Source organism: Orbicella franksi, chromosome 8 (genome assembly GCF_964199315.1).
Source record: "Orbicella franksi chromosome 8, jaOrbFran1.1, whole genome shotgun sequence".
NCBI lineage: Eukaryota > Metazoa > Cnidaria > Anthozoa > Scleractinia > Merulinidae > Orbicella > Orbicella franksi.
The window spans coordinates 17,635,150-17,657,579 of record NC_138152.1 but is presented as its reverse complement, the minus strand read 5'-3'; the positions used below and the strand labels follow the sequence as shown (position 1 = coordinate 17,657,579).

The following is a 22,430-nucleotide window of genomic DNA, read 5'->3' as shown; positions in this document are numbered from 1 at the left end:
GGGTTTTCACTTCGTTTTCACTCGAGTTAGGTTCCCCTTTAGTCGGGGAATGCACCTTTTTTCCCGACTTCGCTATGCAATGCGGGGGCTGAGCGGGATTTCACTCGTGCTTCGCGACCTCTTTTAGAAGACTGGGTTCAAGTTACGTGTTCAAAGAAAACATGGAGGCTGAACAACTGACGAAGAAGGTATGATTTCAATCGCTTAATATTATGCTTTGACTTGACTTCAGTGGTATGAAAAAAAAAAAAAAATCGTGCCAAAGCTCCAGTTATTAAAAAAAAATAATTTTTTTTAATGAATTGTGCTTGATGTTTAGAGGGCGGGGGAGTTCACTCTGAATTTTTCCCTGGAAGGCGGGGCTTTCGCTGCAATTCGCTGACAGTAAAAGTGAATGCTCCGGGTATCCCCCAGTTGGGGAGGGGGGTGGGGTGCGGGGGTTTCAAATGACTGGTGTATTATGACTCCGTAGAACCTAAAACTTTATCATACATCGTCAGACCGATATTCCACGACAGCAGATGCATTTTACCAAAGTAAACGAAAACCCGGTGACTTGAAGCCTATGATTTATGGTTTATTCTCCAGCCTACCAAAGCAAAATTGTTAAAACACCAAGACTGAAATGCATGCTCGACCTCATTCTAAGTTATGGATCAGTAAGACATCACAGCTGTAGTATTTGCTTTACGTAAATAACGCGTCATGAAAAAAATAATTGTCGGGAAGAAGCAGTGTGAAAGCAAATCGCCATTATTCAGTATTTTGACCCAAAATGGTTTTACAATGTAAACCTTTTCCATGTAGACCAAGGAAAAAAATTATCTCGGGGACTATATGGGTACAAAGTGCATTGAACACCAAACTCAGTTTACATGGTATTTATTTGTCAAAGCTAAGTAACAGGATAATCGAATAGGAAATGATTATGCAAGCTGATAATTCGCGTTTGTTAAGGTGTGCAGGTTCTGGTGTGATTCCTCACTGGATGTGAAATAACTGTAATAGGAATAGGAGTAATTTTTCCAGTGGTATTAGTAACTTCAACTTCAACTTCAATTTCACTTTATTTTGCACGTACAGTTTTGAAATTACAATTATATTAGCATAAAAAAAGAAAAAAGATACATATATAGCAATTAACGGTGACAATGGTATATAGGTTGTACATGGAGGCTAATAGAACCGCTAGGTTATCGAGTTAGCCTCCATCTCGTTTGAGTGAACATGAAAAACATGGAAGTAAAAGGACGGATTACTAAAGGAAAGAGCTAGAAGAATTGTGGAAACTTACGTTTGATATTGCTGAGATAGAACATAGTTTTAACACTTTTGGAATTGTGGAAACTTATACTAGTAGTAATTAAAGCCGGATTAGAGCAGTGCATTCACGCGCGTACTTTGCGATGGTGACTAGAACACCACAGTAGTACATACGAGTAACATACGAGTAACATACGAGTAACATACGAGTAACATACGAGTAACATACGAGTAACATACGGGTAACATGCGTGTACATACGAGTAACTTAAGAGTACATACGAGTAACATACGAAAAACATGCGAGCACATACGAGTAACAAACGAGTACATACACACACACGGTGATATACAGGTTGTAACTAGTATTAATCAAAGATTGAGTGCGTTCGACGCCATCATTTTAATATATATGCCTTAAATGATTTCACTAGCTGACTTTCAACCTCTGTCTATTGCTAAAATCAACATTTTTAACCACCAACCGAGGTTTTTACAGATAGATATATCATAGTGTCAAAGTCCATGCCAGTGAAGAGGTCCCCTTTATAAACTACGATTTGTTGATACGTTGCGTGACGGCGCCAGTCTCCGTAGACTCGCAGAAATATTTTCATTATTCCGTGCTAAATCTTTTCACATTAACAGTAAAAGTAAATGCTTTTTACGTACATTATTCTAAGCTGGGAGCACAAATATAAGCAAACATTTGCAATCGCGTGCTTGTTTATCGTCAACAAACTCCGCGCGACTGATTCGAATATTTCCCCTGATGAACAAAAGTAGACAGTATTTTTTACATTGCCGTTCCTTGGTTCAGGCTTAATCTTATGGATCTTGCCTTCAGAGTACTTACAATATTCGACCCGATAAAGACTGAGTTATCTGTCGCGACTGGAGCTAATCAACAAATGCAATCAAGCTACAGACAATGAAATATAGCTGTTCACATGGTTAACATTCCCAAAGCCAAGGCGATTCAAAGTCGTGTTCGTGAACACATAAAATAAACTATAAACCACGAGGTAGTCTCCAGCTCAAGAAATTCGCTTTACAATGCTCAGACTTGCTCAGACTACTACGCATTCTCTTCCCTAGAGGCCGCGCTCCTTTTGGTCAGCACCAAGAAATGTGACCTCTGGGAAGGTCGAACACCGGAAGCCCGCGATTCACGGACTTCCCGTCAGTCAGCGTATGCTCAGAGTCAAGTCTGACAAATCTGATTGGTTGGGAATACGCAACGTTTACTCTGCGTATGCTCAGAAAATTGGACCTTCCCAGAGTTCGTTATTCTTGGTGCTGACCAAAAGGAGCGCAGCCTCTGGGGACGAAAATGACTACTACCCATTCTCGTCCCCATAGCCCTTTTCGCTCCTCTTAGCCGGCAGGGCCTTGGCACGAGCCAAAGCCCTACCGGCTAAGAGGAGCGAAAAGGACTATGGGGACGAGAGTGACTACTACCCAAATCTCGTTCCCAAAGCCTTCGGTACCCTTGTCCAGCGGAACGGGACAAGGGTAACGAAGGCTCTGGGAACGAGATTGACGAAAACCATGAGGTGCACGATAGTCTTTGCGCATATGACGTATGACATATGGCGTCATTCAAAATGGCGCAGAAAATGCAGACGTTCGACGACAATCTCGTTCCCAGAGCCCACGTGTCTTTTGGTTGGCGCTGACCAAAAGAAACGTGGGCTCTGGGAACGAGATTGTTTGACGAAAAGTCTCAAAAGAAGTCACCCTTGAAACTACAGGACACCCAAGATTATGAACTGCGTTCTGCGAGCGCAATTATACGAATACATTGGTTACATACGAATACATGTACGTAGGAGCAACATACGATGGCAAGAGGGTAATAAACATGAAATGTACCATTTTTCTCTTTACATTTCATTTTTCACTTCGCTCGTCGTTCGCCGACGGCTTTTCTTGTGTCGCTAACGATGAGAGCCTGCTCGCAGGCTATTTAAAGTTGAAGCCTGCAGTAAAAGTGTTTTTAATTAATTAATATAAGTATTAACTTGTACTGGACAAAATATTTTCAAGGAAAGGCATTTGAACTGTTGGCGACACTTGGAATTCAGTTTCAGATTGCCAACACTTTACTCTCCCACGCAGACTCCTTAGGGCGTGGGAAGCTACCAACACTTGCATTGTAACAAATATATCTTGAGAAAATAAACTTTTGACCAGCGACCCTGCAAGGCAACCCGTCGCCAAATGTTTTTTAATTCTGTGTTTGTATTTGTTTACATTGCTCGAATTTACATCTTGTTTTCACAAATGAAAAAGGTGATTTGACCATTTTGACCACAAAACACGGCCTTTTGGCGAGTTACACAACACGGAAAGTTTGTTTTCTGGGGTTTTCTGACAATCAATTATGGCCACAACGAATTTGCTGAGCTACAAATCGGAAAATTTATTTTCTGACCACAGATCTGAGGGTCATCGTGACCATTTGCCAAGCTACTCGGAAAATTCGCATTCAACCAAAATTTCCGGGCTGAGGAATATTTCTTGGTGGCGAATGGATCACGACGGGTAAGGACGGTCTTGCTCTTTTCCACTCGCAAAACGAGTTTCGCGCTTATTTAAAATGTAGGATGTTGGATCACTGTTGCCTGTATTATATTAGAGCTAGACGACGATTTCGACGGTGATATCAATGGTATTGTGTGAGCTGTTTCATGCTTTTGAGCATGATACACACACTTCGAATCTTTACGGCGAATACGTGACTGCGAGCATGCGTTAATGATGTAATTTGCCCCTGCTGTGGGGTGGGTGGGGAGGGGGGGGGGGGGGCAAATCGGTGAACAAATCCTTCCCAAAACTTCTCGATACACTGGATTAGGATTGCGTTACACTATGTGAACGCAATGATCTGGGTCGAGCTAGCTGTGACCTGCACCAAGCTGACTGCGGCGTAAGGGAACTGTTTATTTAGGCTGTGATAACTTGTCATTGAAAATTCTTACCGCAGAAGTTAGACCAGGTCGCCCATAAATGGATTGTAAGACGAACTGTGCAGTTTTCGTAGTTATTGCCAGTGTTTCAGTGGCAGTTATTCCCACTCTTGTTAGTCGATTCTTGTTTTCTGTTGGTGAACCCCCGCGTTTAGAACTCAAACAATGGTGGGGCATAGGACAAGAAACAGACCACGAACTTGAGGTGACCACTATTAAAGAATTCTCCATCAGCTTGTCAAACGAAGTTCTGAATGATCTCAAGGAAAGATTATCCAAGACTTACTTCTTTGAAAACCTGGAAGGAATCGATTGGGAATACGGTATCAACCCGGACTACGTGAAAGAGTTAGTGGAATACTGGAGAACGAAGTACGACTGGCGCAGACAAGAAGAAATTCTCAACACTTACAAACATTACAAGACCAAAATAAGTGGACTGGATGTTCACTTTCTGCACTATAAACCTGAGGTGAAAGAAGGTCAACGACTGCTGCCTATTATGTTGGTACATGGGTGGCCAGGGTCGTTTTATGAATTCTACAAAGTCATCCCAAAGCTGATAGCCGCTTCAACAGATGATTATGCATTTTCGGTCATTTGTCCATCGATTCCAGGCTATGGTTTATCAGAGGCACCGCATAAGCCAGGCTTTGAGGCATTTGCAGCTGGCCGCATTTTTTGCAAGCTGATGAAGCGCCTTGGATACGAGTCTTACTACATTCAGGGTGGTGATTGGGGCAGTGCGATTACAAGAGCGATGGCGCTAATGAATCCAAGGTGAGATCGGTGTTGAGAATCACCCATTACACAGTCAAACCTCCATTATTAAGGGGAAGCTTGAAAAGGGGCCACTTAACCAATAATTAAGGGTTAATTATTAATTAATACATCTGGCAAGGCTGGCAATACCTTAGCCTTTGAACTTTCGAAGTTTTGATTGTGCAAACTCCATGTTAGTCACATGGCCATCCCGATGAAATGTTTCATTTCTCATCCATCGCCCCACCGAACCACTTTTTGTAGAAAAGTGAAAAAAAATTTCCAGATATGCTGTCTGACAGGCAGAATTTTTAATTACGGTTGAACCTTATTAAGTGGCCACCCTCTGGGAAATGGCAGGTGTTGGGCTCAAGAGGGTTCTTTGAGAATTAATATGGTCGATTTATGCACTATGTCTGCTGAATAAAGCTACAACTTGGCTATCAATGCAGAGCTCTGTTTGCGAGGCAAAATAATAATAATAACAATAATAACAGTAACAGTAACAGTAACAGTAACATTAACAGTAACAGCAACAGTAACAGTGGCAGTGGCAGTGGCAGTGGCAGTGGCAGTGGCAGTGGCAGTGGCAGTGGCAGTAGCAGTAGCAGTAACAGTGACAGTAACAGTAATAATAATAACAAATAGTGTGGTGGCCCATCAGTTTATTAAACACTGTTATCAGAGGGGTCCTGTAACAGAAACTATAGTGAAAATAAGGTAAAAAAAGGTAAAAATGTTCACTTAAACTTTTGCTAAATAGAAATCTTGAAGTTATGGATCTAAATTCGATTGGTAGTTCATTAAAAATCTTGGCTCCTTGATGATGAAAGCTCTTCTTCCCAAATTCAAGGCAAACTTTAGGTAGTTTCACTGATAAATCATTGTTCCTTGTGTTCTTAGCTTCAAGTGATCTTTCAAAGTAGGTCTTAAGGGGTGCAAACATTATTTTGAAGACAGTCAAAGACAAACTGACTGCTTTTGCACATAATTAAGTTCTCTGCTGATGGTAGTTTTAGATTGCTGTTACCAATAATATTCAAACTTCGTTGTTCAATGTTCTTAATCAGACTTTTTTGGGTGTCTGACCAACCAAGACCAAGTGATCTGCAGTATGTAAAAATGGGCAAGATCATTGTTTTATAGATTGTTTCAGCACATTTTTGGTCTATTGCCGACCTTAAGAGGTTAGCTCTGCCTTTTGCTTTCTTGTGAATGCTATCAAAGTGTGATGTAAGGTTCAAATTTGGGTCTAGGTCAATGCCCAAGTACTTGTAAACAAACATATTGTTGACACATGTCTCATTAATGGAAATATCAAGCTCATTTCCTCCAAGATTGATTCTTTTTGCAGTTCCGAAGAGCATAGCCTCAGTCTTCTCTTAAATTGACTATCAGTTTGTTTTCTTTGAACCAACGACATAAGTTGTTAATGTCTTCACTGAGGTTTCTTTGGATCGTGACAATGTCTTTGGATGAAGAAGATATTTGTTTACAAACGTTGTTTTTGTTATTTAAATGTTCAAAATGTTAAACAAAAGAATTCTTTGTTTCATTAGCCAATACTTCTCTGGTTGGCATATTTATAACAATAGGTGAAGTCACTAATGCATTGTTGTTTCTGCAGCTCAAAATGGCGATTTTGAGCAATTTGGTGGGTTTTGCGTTGACTGTTACTATTCGCAGAAACAATAATACACAAACAGCTGAGGTAGGTTTATGTTTATTTTGAGCTTTAACATAGACATGACTCGATATAAGAGTACGATATTAAAACTCTTCAATATTCCCATACATTTCTTTATATTTCAAACATACAAACAGACATGTCGCTTGTATGGGTCCCTGTGGTAAAAGAAAATACAATAAGAAGAACAGGATACTTGTGAAGAAATAAGATGCTCATATGGGGTTCATAATAGATAAATAGAATAGAATATTGTCTAGGTAATGGTTTCGAAGCATGCGGGGATGGGGGCTAGGGTTTGCGAGTGAAGCAAGCAAGAAGAAGAAATTTTTCTCGATACCCACCCCCCACCAGTCAAGTCTTCGGTTTTGTGCTGGCATCCAGTTCTCTCATGATCCTATCCACGTGTTAAACGATCAAATAAAAAGAGGAGAAAACAGAGGGCTGTGAACAGTCTATAAATAGAGTGGCCATTTGACCATGCATGAGTGGCAATGTTTGAAGCGTTTTTGTAGGTTTTCTTGTTCCTAATATGTTATTCTTTCTTGTTTGTAAATACCTTCCAGTTTCACCTATATAGTTCCACGGACAATCTGCACAGGGATCGTAGATCGGCCGGCAGTCTTGACTTGGGGGAAATAAATTCCCGTCGTAAGGTCTTGAAAGGTCTACTCGTAGCCCAAATTCCATTCAAATTCTCTTTTATGAAAACCATGCTGATTGGTGATTTTTGTAATGAACCTACTCAACTGCAAAGGAATGCAAAAAAAAAAAAAGCTATAGAACAAATATTTCTTCAAACAGCATTATCCTGGACTCAGGCTCCCTCTGTCAGTTTTCTCTCTTTTTTTGCCTGACTGACCCACTTTCATGGGAAGTAAGGTGATGGAAATTGAAACATTTTATGGGAATGGCCCAGTAAATTTGGGGTGGGAGATTAGTACATTTTATCCCTTGCTCTGCGTGATGTCCAATGCCTTGCCTGAGCAGGGAGGAGTAACATGAAGGGCACTTTAATAACTCGGTATGAAAGTGGTCTGAAATGAGAGTCTGGTAGCAGGTGCTTTGCCTTATTTTTTTATTTTTATTTTTTTGAAATTTTTTGAATAATTACTATTGCGCAGCTTACAGCAGGAGAGCTTTATTTTCTCCCACTGGTTTTGTCTGATAACAGCGACTTTGTCAGGGAGTTTGAACAAGGTGGCTAAAGGGAACTTATTTTATACCTAATCTTTAGAGTACAAAGACAACAATGAACAGTAGAAAAACACCTACAGAACATTACATGCAGGAGATGACTAAAATCCTGTGGAATGTACAATGTTTAGTTTTAGGGTTCACAGATTTAAAATTAAATCGGGTCAGAGAAAATAAAGCAAGTTGACAAGATCTGTTGCTGTGTGCTGCTCACTAGTACTTATTTAAAAAATATATTTCAAAAAAAAATTGTCAGAAACATGAGGGCACGTGACAGTTTGCATTGCGGTGTGAAGTTGTATTATTTTTCATGTGCAAGGATTGTTAGAAAGAATGTGCTAGAGGGAGAATGGCTGGACATTTCCTGTTGGAAAAGTTAAAGTACTAAAAAATGAATATCAATCACACTTCCGAAAGTAATGCTGTGAGTTTAGAATTTAGGTCCCTTGTGTGTGGGGCATTATCCTCATGTTGGTAGGGGTTAGACCCGAAAACCTCTCCGCTATATGTAGGGCATTATCCTTGGTGGGTTTTGCTCTGTGGCTAATACCCCATGTTTCCCTAGGGTGTGGTGGAAGGGGGGGGGGGGGGGACTGGGAGGGTTTTCAATGACAGGTGCATAACCGTTTCATCAAATGACCCTCTCTACTGGCTGCTGTCAATGCAATGAAACATTCAGACTCATTATGCCCTAAACCTTAGCCATACCTTGTTTTCTTTTGGGTTTCAAGGGAAAAAATCGTTAGTTCTCTTCATTTCTCTTACAGTCAAATATTCTGATAGGCTACGAGTAGTCCCCCTTTCGCTATTATTACTGTGCTTCTTGCCCCCAGGATTTTGCGCGGCCATGCTTTTCTCGCCGTTTTCTTTCGCGCGCGACGGACTAAGCAAAAGAGAGACTACTCGTAGTCTAATATTCTGCTTGATAAGCAAAAAAATATGGCTAATATGGCGGTTTTGAAGTATTGACTGGAATTGCTTATTTTGTTATCCTCTAGTACGTAAGTTCATAAGATGCTAAGTCAAAAAGAAAAAAAATCTGAAATTTGTTATCAAGTTACCGGACATGAAATGTAAAACAACCGGATCCGAAAAAACATCGCGGAACATCGGGGCTCCAGCCTCTAAACAAAAACCCTGCTTGAATACCCAACAAGTTGAACTTCTGCAATGTCCCAAGTGTTGGTTTGCAGTATGGAAATGTACAGTGGAACCTCGATTTATCGAAGGACTTGGGTACTGGCAAAATATGTTCGCCATAACGAGGTTTCGTTGTATCGAGGTTCTTTTCCATATATTTCACTATTACTGGGGGACGAATATCGTTAAAATTCCCCACTACCCCTACTCCCAAGTGGTACTACATTCCCCACCACCATAGCAAGCACTTAATTCCTGTGGTGACTCCTCGATGTACCCATGGAGGTATGCCTTCTTGAGGGGTTCAAATTACAAACGTGCCATGTACATTTGTGGTACGTTGTGAAAAAGGTGTCCAGCAAACGAAGTTTAAAAAAACAAAAAAACAAAAAAACAGTGGAATGGTTGTTCCAGACGTTTTTTTACATATATAGCTGATGTATGAAACTCAGAAAATTAAGAGAACTTGCTTGTCAAGACTCACTCGTCCATGGTATGCAGAGTTTACTTTATGTTATCACTGATCTGTCAATTAAGTTACTTGTTTTATTTTTGATGTCTTTTTGCAGTCAAATCCGTGGGCTTCATCTGAACATGTTCGGTATAATCTTCCGTGGACCATTGTCATTTATTCAGGCCAAACTCTTCTTCCCAGAGAAGGAACAAAAGAAGGTTTTCCCTGTAATGAATTTGCTAATTAAAATGCTACGTGAAGGAGGTTATTTCCACATACAAGGTACATGTCCATGTAAATAGTTCTATTGTAAGTTACGAATGAATTTTAATTCTTAAAAGGCCAAAGGTTAGAAAGGAATCTGTACTGTGTGAATTTTTGGGTGTTGTACTGCTATGAATCGGAAACCTTACCTTATACCTCACCTCACCGTGTTGAGCGGCACCTTGTACTATTCCAGTGCTTCCCCAATCCTAAAAAAATATCTACTCACTGGCACAGTTTGTTACTATTTTAATATAAGGTTCATGGTTGAATATGCAAGCTTTTATTACATCCAATTTTCAGTTTCCAGTATGGGCTACTTATAACACAGGTATCATAGCTCACTGGTGAACCTTAAATACGATTTTATAACTCGCAGCTCAGCGGAATTCGCTAGAGTAACTCGCTAAAAAGACCCTTAACTGCGGCTTGAATTGCTTTTAGCTATGATGAGGCCCATCGTCGTATACTCTTTTTGAATCGTTGGACACAACATGCCGCTGAACCGCCAGTTACATTATAATATAATGGAGGGGGACATCGGGGGGTTCTAAACACCGCAACAACGCAAAAAAAAACTAACGAACACCGCATCACCGCAAGAAAAGTCAACGAAACACCGTCACCGCAACACGTATTTTTAGCGCCGTGATTAGTTCATCAACACTTTAAATAATACTTTTGTACCTCAACAATTTTCCACTAAATAAACACATTGTTTCTGTCCTCGCTCCTCCACGTGTCCACCGAACATTGAACTCCGGGTGGCAGAGGTCGAGTTACTTGTCAAGTTACGTATAAATGAAAACAGCTTCGGATTGGCAGCCGAAGCATATTGAAGATAATAATAATAATAATAATTTATTGATTTATAGTGCGCTTTTTAACATACCAGGTGATCAAAAGCGCATTACAACGATAAATAACCTAAAACTATACAAGATTAAATTTGGAAATACAGTTAACAATAAAGATTAGCGAAAAAACTGAGCAACGACGTTTCGGTGTCATCCTGGCACCATTTTCAAGTTAAAAAATATTTGTGCGAAAAGTAAACTAATTTATACCAATGGTAGAGGTGCGAAATTGAATAAATTAAGATTAAGATAGCTGTTCAATGTTCATGTTCATTCCAATGAGGTGTCAAACACTGGTAATGAGTTCAGTGTCTGTTCAAAGCCTAAACAAATACTTTTGCGCGAATGGAGTCTGACTGTGTGTTAAGGCTCGGTTTCTTCTTGTGAATCCACAACATTTCGTGGATCAAGCAATCGAACTTTCCCTGACATTTCTTTAGGATCTTAAAGTTGTTAGTCAGGTCACCAACTGTATCAACTCGGTGTTCATTTTGAAGGTGTTTTCCGATGGCGGTAAATCGGTGTTCCTCAATGCGCTTGTAAAGATGACGGCTAGTGTAACCGACGTATTCTGCATCACACAGATCACATATATAGTTATAAACAACGCACTGTTGATTGATCAAAGGTGGTTTTGGCTCTTGTACTTTGAGATCATCGCCAATTTTACGGCTTCTGAACACCGGCTGTAGTTTGTGATCAAGTTTATTACTCAAGTCCGAGAGATGTTTCTTTACTATGTCCGCTGATTTCTGTTCTTTAAAAGGCAGGACAATGCGGTAGATATTCTCTGTTGGAGGCGTCGATCTTGTGTCTGGTGACATCACTGAATTAACGAAACGGGTGATGGTGGAGTTCACAAGAGAATCTGAGTACTTGAGGTTAGAAAAGATCAGTTTAAGGCGTTCGCATTCTGTTGAGAATAGTTCCCATGTTGAGGACAAGCGGTAAGCACGGTTTAACATGGTTTTAACTAAAGATCTTTTATAGCGGTTGTCGACATGACTTTGGTGCTGTAAGAGGAGACCAGTGTTTGTGGGTTTACGGTAAACACTTGTTACCAGCTTGCAGCCCTTCTTGCATATTTCAATGTCGACAAATGGTAGCTTACCGTTAGATGCGATCTCCATGGTGAAGGATATGGATGGATGACAGTTGTTCAAAGTCTTCAGAAAGGCTTCTGCGGTTGGTATGTCTTTCATTGTGGCTAGTGTATCGTCCACGTAGCGTCTGTAGAAGTCTGGCAACTTGTTCTCGTTTTGTAGCTTTTCCTCGATAGAACAAAGAAAAGTATTGGCCATTAGGGGACCCAAGGGAGAGCCCATCGCTACTCCATCAATTTGTTGGTAGAGTTGACCGTTAACTTGAAATAGCTGGTCCTTTGTTGCTACTGACAACAGTTCAATTAGATCAGCTTTGCTGATGTTTAGATGGTGTGTTTTGTTGAACCAGTTGTCAACAAAAGCTCTATCAGCAAGGATCTCGATGGTTTCTTGTAGTGGGACGTTCGTAAATAGCGAAGAGACATCATAAGATACTAGGATGTCAGATTTTCCTTCGCTGATGAGATTCGCAATCTGAGCCTCAACGAATCTGACATCCTAGTATCTTATGATGTCTCTTCGCTATTTACGAACGTCCCACTACAAGAAACCATCGAGATCCTTGCTGATAGAGCTTTTGTTGACAACTGGTTCAACAAAACACACCATCTAAACATCAGCAAAGCTGATCTAATTGAACTGTTGTCAGTAGCAACAAAGGACCAGCTATTTCAATTTAACGGTCAACTCTACCAACAAATTGATGGAGTAGCGATGGGCTCTCCCTTGGGTCCCCTAATGGCCAATACTTTTCTTTGTTCTATCGAGGAAAAGCTACAAAACGAGAACAAGTTGCCAGACTTCTACAGACGCCACGTGGACGATACACTAGCCACAATGAAAGACATACCAACCGCAGAAGCCTTTCTGAAGACTTTGAACAACTGTCATCCATCCATATCCTTCACCATGGAGATCGCATCTAACGGTAAGCTACCATTTGTCGACATTGAAATATGCAAGAAGGGCTGCAAGCTGGTAACAAGTGTTTACCGTAAACCCACAAACACTGGTCTCCTCTTACAGCACCAAAGTCATGTCGACAACCGCTATAAAAGATCTTTAGTTAAAACCATGTTAAACCGTGCTTACCGCTTGTCCTCAACATGGGAACTATTCTCAACAGAATGCGAACGCCTTAAACTGATCTTTTCTAACCTCAAGTACTCAGATTCTCTTGTGAACTCCACCATCACCCGTTTCGTTAATTCAGTGATGTCACCAGACACAAGATCGACGCCTCCAACAGAGAATATCTACCGCATTGTCCTGCCTTTTAAAGAACAGAAATCAGCGGACATAGTAAAGAAACATCTCTCGGACTTGAGTAATAAACTTGATCACAAACTACAGCCGGTGTTCAGAAGCCGTAAAATTGGCGATGATCTCAAAGTACAAGAGCCAAAACCACCTTTGATCAATCAACAGTGCGTTGTTTATAACTATATATGTGATCTGTGTGATGCAGAATACGTCGGTTACACTAGCCGTCATCTTTACAAGCGCATTGAGGAACACCGATTTACCGCCATCGGAAAACACCTTCAAAATGAACACCGAGTTGATACAGTTGGTGACCTGACTAACAACTTTAAGATCCTAAAGAAATGTCAGGGAAAGTTCGATTGCTTGATCCACGAAATGTTGTGGATTCACAAGAAGAAACCGAGCCTTAACACACAGTCAGACTCCATTCGCGCAAAAGTATTTGTTTAGGCTTTGAACAGACACTGAACTCATTACCAGTGTTTGACACCTCATTGGAATGAACATGAACATTGAACAGCTATCTTAATCTTAATTTATTCAATTTCGCACCTCTACCATTGGTATAAATTAGTTTACTTTTCGCACAAATATTTTTTAACTTGAAAATGGTGCCAGGATGACACCGAAACGTCGTTGCTCAGTTTTTTCGCTAATCTTTATTGTTAAAACTATACAAGTATTAAAAATCTACAATAAAATTAAAAAAAAATAATAATAATAATTAAAAAAACACACTACATCATTTATTTATATATACATATTTAAGAAATATTAAAAGCTAATTTAAAAAGGTACGTTTTAAGATTAGACTTAAAAGTGGAAATACATTTGATCATGCGGAGGCTAACAGGAAGAGCGTTCCACAGAGGGGGCGCAGCCACACTGAAGGATCTGTCACCAGATGACTTTTTCATTCTCCCCGAAGGATGCTTTAATAAAACACCTTCAGTAGAGCGCAGCGAATAGCGTGTAATAGTCTTAATATGAATTAAATCAATGATGTAACTAGGTGTCATGCCATAGAGGGCTTTGAAAGTGAGTAATAAAATTTTAAAATTAATTCTATATCTTACTGGTAACCAGTGTAAATTTATCAAAATGGGCGTAATATGGTCATACTTTTTACATGACACGAGCAGCCTAGCTGCAGCGTTTTGTACTCTTTACAATTTAGCTATTTCACAGTCCGGTAGTCCATACAATAATCAATTCTACTTGTGACGAAGGCATGCAATACCATTTCTAATTTATCCCTAGGCAGAAAGTGGCTTATTCTCTTGATATTATGTAACCAGAAAAATGCCGCACTACAAGACTTAGAAATATGGGTCGACATAGAAAAATGCGAGTCGAACCAGGCGCCTAGATTACGCACTACCTTAACAGGCTTAATATCGATCATGCCAACACGGACTGAACTGTGATTAAGTTTCAGCAACTGTTGTCTCGATCCGATAACAAGAAATTCAGTCTTATCATCGTTGATCTTTAATTTGTCCCGGTACATCCATTTACGTAAGTCACTAATGCATCGCTCCATAGCTTCCAATGCCTTCACTTGATCCATAGGCCTGTTAGGATTAAAAGACAAGTAAAGTTGCGTGTCGTTCGGCAGGTGGACTTGTACTATCTCAAAAAGCTTGGAGGCGTAAACCACAAACAGAAGCGGGCCGAGACAGCTGCTTTGTGGGACACCAAAACGCAGATCGAAGCTATCAGATGTAGCCCCCTCAAACAAAACACGCTGGCTGCGTCCCGACAAATACGACGAGAACCACTCTAAAGCCTTCCCGCCTATACCAAAATCAGTGGTCGAGCGTTTTAGCAAAATCGCGTGGTCCAAGGTGTCAAAAGCAGCGCTTAAGTCTAAGAGGACAAGTAGTATAACACGCTGCGAGTTCATATTCAATAGAATATCATTAGCAACTTTCACCAACGCTGTCTCCGTACTGTGATACCGGCGATATGCCGATTGTAATAGCGGATAGAGACCGGACCGGACCGGACCGGACAAGGTGGTCGTATGTCTGATTGAATACTGCGCGCTCAGTGAGCTTGGAAATATAAGCCAAGTTGCTTACAGGACGCAAGTTCTTGAAGAGAGATTCGAGTCCCAGTTTCTTTAACAGTGGTATGACCACAGCCTCTTTCCAGCTGTCAGGAAAAATTCCCGATTCCAACGAGCTGTTAATTATGTTGGTGATCACCGGAATAAGTGGTTCACTACAGGACTTCAGTAAGTGCGTGGGTATGGGATCGAGGCAACAGGATGTTGATTTAGAGTTCACAATGAGCATACGCACATCATCCTCGGCTAAGGATATATTCTGTTCCGCTGTAAGTTTCCATTCTGTTTGTATCTTTATATTTGTGAGTGTGTGTGTAAGTGTGTTACCGACCGATAACTGTATAAATAATCTATGTAACTCAATGTTTGCCCATTCTTTTTAGCCCTTATGGTTATTTTGGGCAGGCAGTACTCTATACTAATTTAATGTTTATTGTAATTATTTTATAAATTGTGAGTACAAATAAATGGTTGTTGTTGTTGTTGTTGTTGTTACGAGTCGGAGGAATTATAGAGTCACTATTTACAACACTGTCATCCATGACATAATCCTGATCATTTGAGACATAACCCTGGTCAGGCTCTTCGCACAGTCGGCTGATTTTTTGCACAAAGTACTTCCCAATGTCATTTGCAAGCGCTGATTTGTCCGTATAGTCCGAGAAGCATAACGAGTTCTTTTCCACTAGAAGGTTTTTCTCAGCACGAAATAACTTGCCTTGGTTATCAGAATTCTGGCTGATAAAATCCGTTTGAAAAGCTGATTTTGCTTCTTTCAAATGCATAACATGGTGTTTCTGTCGTTTGAATAAAACGAGATCAGCGACAGACCTGGTAGTTCTCCATCTCCTTTCGGCGCGCCTGCGTGCTCTCTTAACCTCACGGATTTCCTCCGAGTACCAAGGTACTTGGGGTCTAACCGTGACAGTTTTGGTTTTTAGCGGCGCATGACGATCGAGTAATCCAGCAAGCGTGGTGTTATAACAGTCTATCAATTTCGCAGGCTCAGACGGTGGGTCCTGGTACAATCCTGAAGCAGACAAATCCTCCATAAATGCTGTTATGTCAGTAGCCTTCTTTCTTGAGAGTTGAGGTATCGAAATATTTATAGTGAAAAGTGCTAAACAGTGGTCAGAGAAATAGGCACCAGGTCGGACATCTTGTATAAGATTAGACTTCAAAGTTCCGGATATCAGCAAATCCAAAGTGTTCCCAGAGATATGAGAAGGAAAGTCAATATGCTGATGTAAGCCCATCGATGACAGTAGGTCTAAAAAGTTAGCCGCGTCGTTGTCAGTCTTGATATTAACATGGATATTAAAATCACCAGCCATCACAAGAGGCTCAGTTGTCATGACAAACGATTCTAGGAACTCGGCGAATTCTGTGGCGAACATACCCACAGTACGCGGATGACTTGATGAGTAGGGCGGCCTGTAGATGACAACTAGGCGGAGACGCGCAGAGCCGGACACAATAATCCACTCAGAGTACTCGAAGGTATCACAAATACCCGCTCTAGCTTGTTTAACAACAAGCGAGTCCCGAGCCAAAATACCAGTGCCACCACCATTTCTGTCTGGGCGAGGATGATCAAAAGGCCGATATCCTGGCGGTGTAGCAGCAATCCTAGCAGCGGAATCAGCAGATTTCAACCAGGTTTCGGTAATAACAGCAATGTCGACTTTAGAATCACAAACATAGTCAACAAAGTCAGGCCCTTTGTTTCTAATTGACTGGGCATTCAAGACACAACACCTTATTAGCTGTGGTCTATTGTTGTAAACAATTGCCGGTGCAGTCAATGGAACTTGAACCAAATTTGAATAATGGCGCGACCGATCTTTTGGTTTCGTCTTTGTACTGTTTGTAGGTAAAGACTCGATCTTATTCCCGTATTGTGGGCCAGGATTCGTAGGCGCATCTGAGTAGATAGTAATGTCGATGGGTGGGTCGTGTCCAGCCACTAGTAACGTTGTCTGGCCATGCTTCGACCATTTTGGAAAACCCACACGAGATCTTCGGAGTCCGTGCTTCGCCAAAGAGGCTCTTATGAGATGACCAAGTTGAATAACAACTTTTCGCTCAGAGCACGATGATGGAGAAGTCTGGTTTTCCATAAATGGCCGTGCAGTGATCTTAGTGAGCTGTTGGTGTAGGTCAGAAAATATAAGATGACAAAATACCACAGTAAACGCCACAAAGACTGGAGACCCGAAGCTCCTAGCAGCCGCCATCTTGGCGTTTATAGTATCAAGGGAAGACCTATCGTAAAAACGCGAACGGTCTATAGAAAGTGATGGTCTGTCTTTTTTACAAATTATTTACCTCAATGGTACGTGTTTGTCATAAATTAGCATCGATTAACGAAGTTTACTTACCCAATTTTAGGTCAAATTTAGGTTTGAGGAAGGTAGATCAAAAAAACTTAGCACCGCAAACAATTTCATTTCACCGAACACCGCAGCCTGAAAAACACAAACATCGCACACCGTAGGGTTTGAGATCACCGCAACACCGCAAATTGAGATTTTATTCACCGCATCACCGCATTGAAAAAAACATCAACACCGCAACACCGCAAATCCCCATGTCCCCCTCTATAATGGAAAGAGCGAATGGTGTTTTCTCGCCACATGTAAAGGAATCCAAGAGAGTCTTGGATTGCGGATTCCCAAGCGTTGGATTCAACTGTTTGGCTAGAGTAATGCTATTAACGTTTATCAAGGAGCGTTGTGATGGAAACCTGAACATTTCGGCGTGCAATGTCGATACAATGGATACGCCATTGTTTGTGTGAATTTTACCAAGTGTGGTGACTGAGTTGTCTCTGTCACCTCTACTACGGTCGATATTCGCACGTTCATTTGTTAAGTGCACTTCGTGCTCTCAGGGCAAACTTTAATGAGAGAAAAATGGTTAAATAACGAAGAAAACTCAAGGTGCAGAAACTGGAGTTAGGATAGCCTGCGTAGCTTGGCGGTTTTGAAGCAATTAAGCGCTAAGAAAGCGGCGAAGCCGCGATAACGAGCGCCACACAGCAGCCTGGGAGAAAGACAACTGAGAAACCGCCTGCACGGATGACCGGCATTTTTTGTTAGTCCAGTACGCTGGCGCACGGACCATTGCCATTGGATCAGAAGACTAACACATCAATCAATTATCGTCTCGATTCCTCCCTTGACCTTTGCCCTTCGCCGCCATCGAGCACCACATCGGATAGTTTTGTTTTGACCGGTGTTTTGATAGACTCTACAGTATCACAGTGACTTCTCCCTGCCAAGTTGGCTGGAAGTTTCCTATTACGATCTATGCTCTGATCAGCTGTGTTAATACGATTCACAAAACCTGTCATCGGGTTGTCCAATTATGTAATAGGGGGCGGCAATAAAAAATGCGGGTAATCCAGGCAGGCGGTTCCTCGCGGTTTCGCCGCTCGTTTTCGCGGCTTCGCCGCTTTGTGCGCTCCCCCGGGGAGGGGTACTCCCTTATATGGGCTATATAGGTATGTGCAGCCCCAAAGGGTAGGGTTCTTCAGCCGTTTTGGTCATAAATAAGGTATCGATTTTGGCCATTTTGGTTTTAAATAGGGTATGTTTCTTAGAAGAAGCTACCTTTTCATCTTTATCGATAAAACCGTCAAAAAAAGCCCCTCATAACTTTTGTTTGGGGCAACTGTGTCAGCCGCAACGGTCAACAATAGGCTATCGAATTTTTGGACAGGTCATAAATGAGGTAGCAAAAAACGCAGATTTTGGTCATAAATAGGGTAAGGGCTTTGGGAAGAGGGCCGCACACCCCCACCCAACGTTTCTGGAAGTACCCCACCCCCGGGGTGTGCTTGAGTTCAAATCGCTTAAACTGCTTTGTGCGCTCGCACTCAAATTGTTTAAAAAATTGCTTAAGCCGCCAAGCTACGCAGGCTGGAGTTAGGAGAGAACACTAGTCACTGATATGATGTGAAATGACACCAGAGATATCATATGATGTGTTGTCCTGTTTGTTTTCAGCAACGCGCCCTCATTCCGTTGCGTTAGCAACCAATGACTCCCCTGCTGGCCTAGCTGCATACATAGTGGAGAAGTTTGCAATGTGGAGTGGCTGTAATTTGACTAGTGACACTGCATTCTGTTTGGAATCCTGCTTTACAAAGGATGAACTGTTGACAAATGTGATGATCTACTGGATAACACATTCAATTGCTTCTTCAATGAGGCTCTATTATGAAGCTATGCACAGACATGAACTTCGTTCTGCATTAAGGTGAAAACTGAAATTTTCTCTATTAAAATAGCGTTAGTTTTTGTTGGGACTAGGTATTCTTCGAGTTGGTGTTACGAGTTGCGTGTAGGAAGTGTCGAACCTTGAGATGTGAGTTTCTACGTTCGTTGATCAACACTGGATTTACTGCATGTTGAATTTGGCAACATGTCCGGCTTTACTCAAATGCTAATAGCAAAACTATCCGTGGAAAAAAATTGCGTGTAGCTGAACCAAACAAACCAGCGTAAAATATGATTTCTTCAAACAAACTGTTCTCGAAAATTTGGTGAAGCCTGTGTTGAGGTCTGGTCAAACGCATGTAACATCTTGAGATAACGTATTGCAGCACTGTTGCTCATAACTTGTTGCCTACGTTTGGCACCCTGTTACACTATATCTTGCAACATATTGCAACAGGCTGGTCAAACGCGTGCAACATGCTATGCGCAACAATTTTGCAATGTCTGCAATCTGTTGCGTTGAAATGTTGAGTTTGTTTGGCCGGGCATGCATGTGCAGCTTGTGCACCCGGTTACCGAACGTAATTGGTTAGTAGAGCCGCATTCCAACGGAAGCGGCTTCCAGTATTTTCCACAGCTCATGAAACTGCAACACGGTACGCTTGTACGTGCTACGCATCTTGATCTGGATTCGAATATAATAACTACAGCGCATTGTGGAGGCTGAATAGTGGCACGAGACTGGCCCTGGGCTTTCTCCTTATGCTCGATAACAATTCATTTGAAAATGCGCTGTCTTTGTTATCGATATGCTTCTTTAAATGGAGGCTTGTTGTTAGGATTATATTTGTTACAATGTTCACCAAATCACCTAACGTTTTCTTACTCTTCAGGGTGAATCTTCACTCAAAAGATGACTAAAAATTACTAAATAGTGTCCTTGTCGTGTGCCACTTACATGCGTTGGAGCTTTTCAACGTAGCAGCCCTGACATTGCTGATGGTCTTTGGCAAGGCACTCTGATCACAGTCTCTTGTCTCTAGCTATAGACTGGGAATAATTGGGTATTTTTGAAGAGTGGTCGCGTACCAGAGGTTGCCGGCTGACACACAGGGTGGTTTAGGTTTGCTTGAAACGTCGGTATTTGTGGTCCGTTATTGATGTTTTCTTTTGTTGTTTATAGGATTCCCATTACGGTTCCAGTAGGATTTGCTGACTTTCCACATGAACTTTTTCCCGTCCCAGAACCCTGGATTCACAATTCATTCCTTGATGTGGTTCAGTACACAGAGATGCCTCGCGGTGGGCACTTTGCTGCCTTTGAAGAACCTGAGATCTTTAGTAACGATGTCATTCAGTTTGTTGAAAAGGTAGAAAAGCGCATTGCAGCAAAAAAACAAGAGCAGCCATTGAAGCAAGCTACAAGTCATTAAAGAGTCAACAAGGAAACAATCCTGAGCTGCCTATTGTGATTTTTATTACCTGTATAGTTACATGACATTACTGAGTCTCTGAATTTGCTACACTTACCATTCATTCTGTATAATGTTCTCTTGAGAATATATTTGCAGAAAATCGCTTCGGCTTTCATTGAAACAGTGAAATTTCAGGCTTGTGTAGGAGTAAATCCTAGATTATCTTTAGTTCCTACAATGATCAACTCTAATAAAGTCCTACTGAAAAGAAATTTTTATGTCCTGTTTTGTTTGCCCAATTTTATGCTTTCAAACAACAATAACAACAACAAGCTTTATTAACAGATTAATAGTTTAAAAACAACATGCCCATAATTATGTCACTCTGCCGTGGGGGTTTTGGACCTATCCTTCCTGAATAAACTGACCCTGTCCGTCTGGCGAATGATTTTGGAGAGTTTTTCATCAAGAAGATTAATTTGACTATGGAGAACATTGATGGTATTTGCGTTGAGGCTCCTTCACGTGTTGATCGCCCAAGTCCTTCAGTCAAATTGGAACAATTCACTGCGCTGTCTAAAAACAAAGTTATGCAGTTAATTGAAAGATCCTCTGACGCGACCTGTAAGCTTGATCCTCTACCGACGTGGCTTTTGAAATCGTGTATTGACGCTTTTGTTGCTATGATCACAGCTATTGTTAATTATTCTTTATCTGAGGGGTATTTCCCTGATCAGTGGAAGACCGCCCAAGTGATTCCTTTGCAGAAGAAGAAAGGATCCGATTTTGACTTTAAGAGCTACAGACCAGCGAGTAACCTTCCGTTTATTTCAAAGATTATCGAGAAGGCTGTTGTCGATCAATTTCTTTGTCACTGTGATGAAAATGCATTGTTACCTGATTACCAGTCTGCATATCGCCGGTTTTCTTCCACTGAATCTGTGCTTCTTAAAGTTCAAAGCGATATTTTGTTGAATATGGATAAACAGGAAGTTACGCTTCTTGTACTTTTGGGTCTTAGTGCCGCCTTCGATACAGTCAATCACTCTCTTCTCTTGAATATCTTGGGAAATGGCTTTGGCGTTACGGACAGTGCTCTTAAGTGATTTCAGTCATACTTATCTGGAAGGAAACAACGTATCCTTATCGACAATAGTCTATCAGATGTATTTAACTTGACTTGTGGAGTGCCTCAAGGTAGTTACTTGGGTCCAGTTTTATTTCTCCTTTATGCGTCTAAGTTATTTGATGTTGTTAAAAACCACTTTCCCTCCGCCCACGCCTTCGCGGATGACACTAAGATCTACTTCTCGTTCAAACCAGATTCGCAGCACAGCCAGGACAGGGCAGTTCATGTTATCGAAAAGTGCATTGCTGATATTCGTACATGGATGGTCACTCATCGTCTTATGATAAACGATTCTAAAACTGAATTCTTGATTATTGGCTCTCGTGGTCAACTTTCGAAGATAAATGTAAATTCCATCACGGTTGGTGACTCATCTATCGAGCCTGTTAAGAGTGTTAGAAATCTAGGATCTTGGTTCGATGAGCATATGGCAATGGATATTCTTATTGGGAACATTTGCAGCAAAGCTTTTAAGGGTCTCTACAACATCAGGCAACGTAGGAAGTTCATTTCAACTGAGGCTTCTAAAATTTTAGTTCACGCCTTTGTGACGTTGCACCTAGATTACTGTAACTCACTGCTCTCTGGAGTGCCACAATATCAACTGAACCGCCTACAAAAAATTCT

General features: G+C 41.2%; 1 protein-coding gene across 1 annotated transcript; it reads left to right on the top strand.

Moving 5' to 3' along the window:
- The first annotated feature begins 3,712 nt into the window (after positions 1–3,712).
- LOC145495205 (epoxide hydrolase 1-like) lies at positions 3,713–20,944 on the top strand. The gene is made up of 4 exons (XM_081474789.1): positions 3,713–5,015; positions 9,591–9,757; positions 19,047–19,299; positions 20,443–20,944. Exons 1-4 carry the CDS (start codon positions 4,276–4,278, stop codon positions 20,690–20,692), a joined length of 1,410 nt encoding a protein of 469 aa, XP_081330915.1. The 5' UTR covers positions 3,713–4,275; the 3' UTR covers positions 20,693–20,944.
- Positions 20,945–22,430: the final 1,486 nt, after the last annotated feature.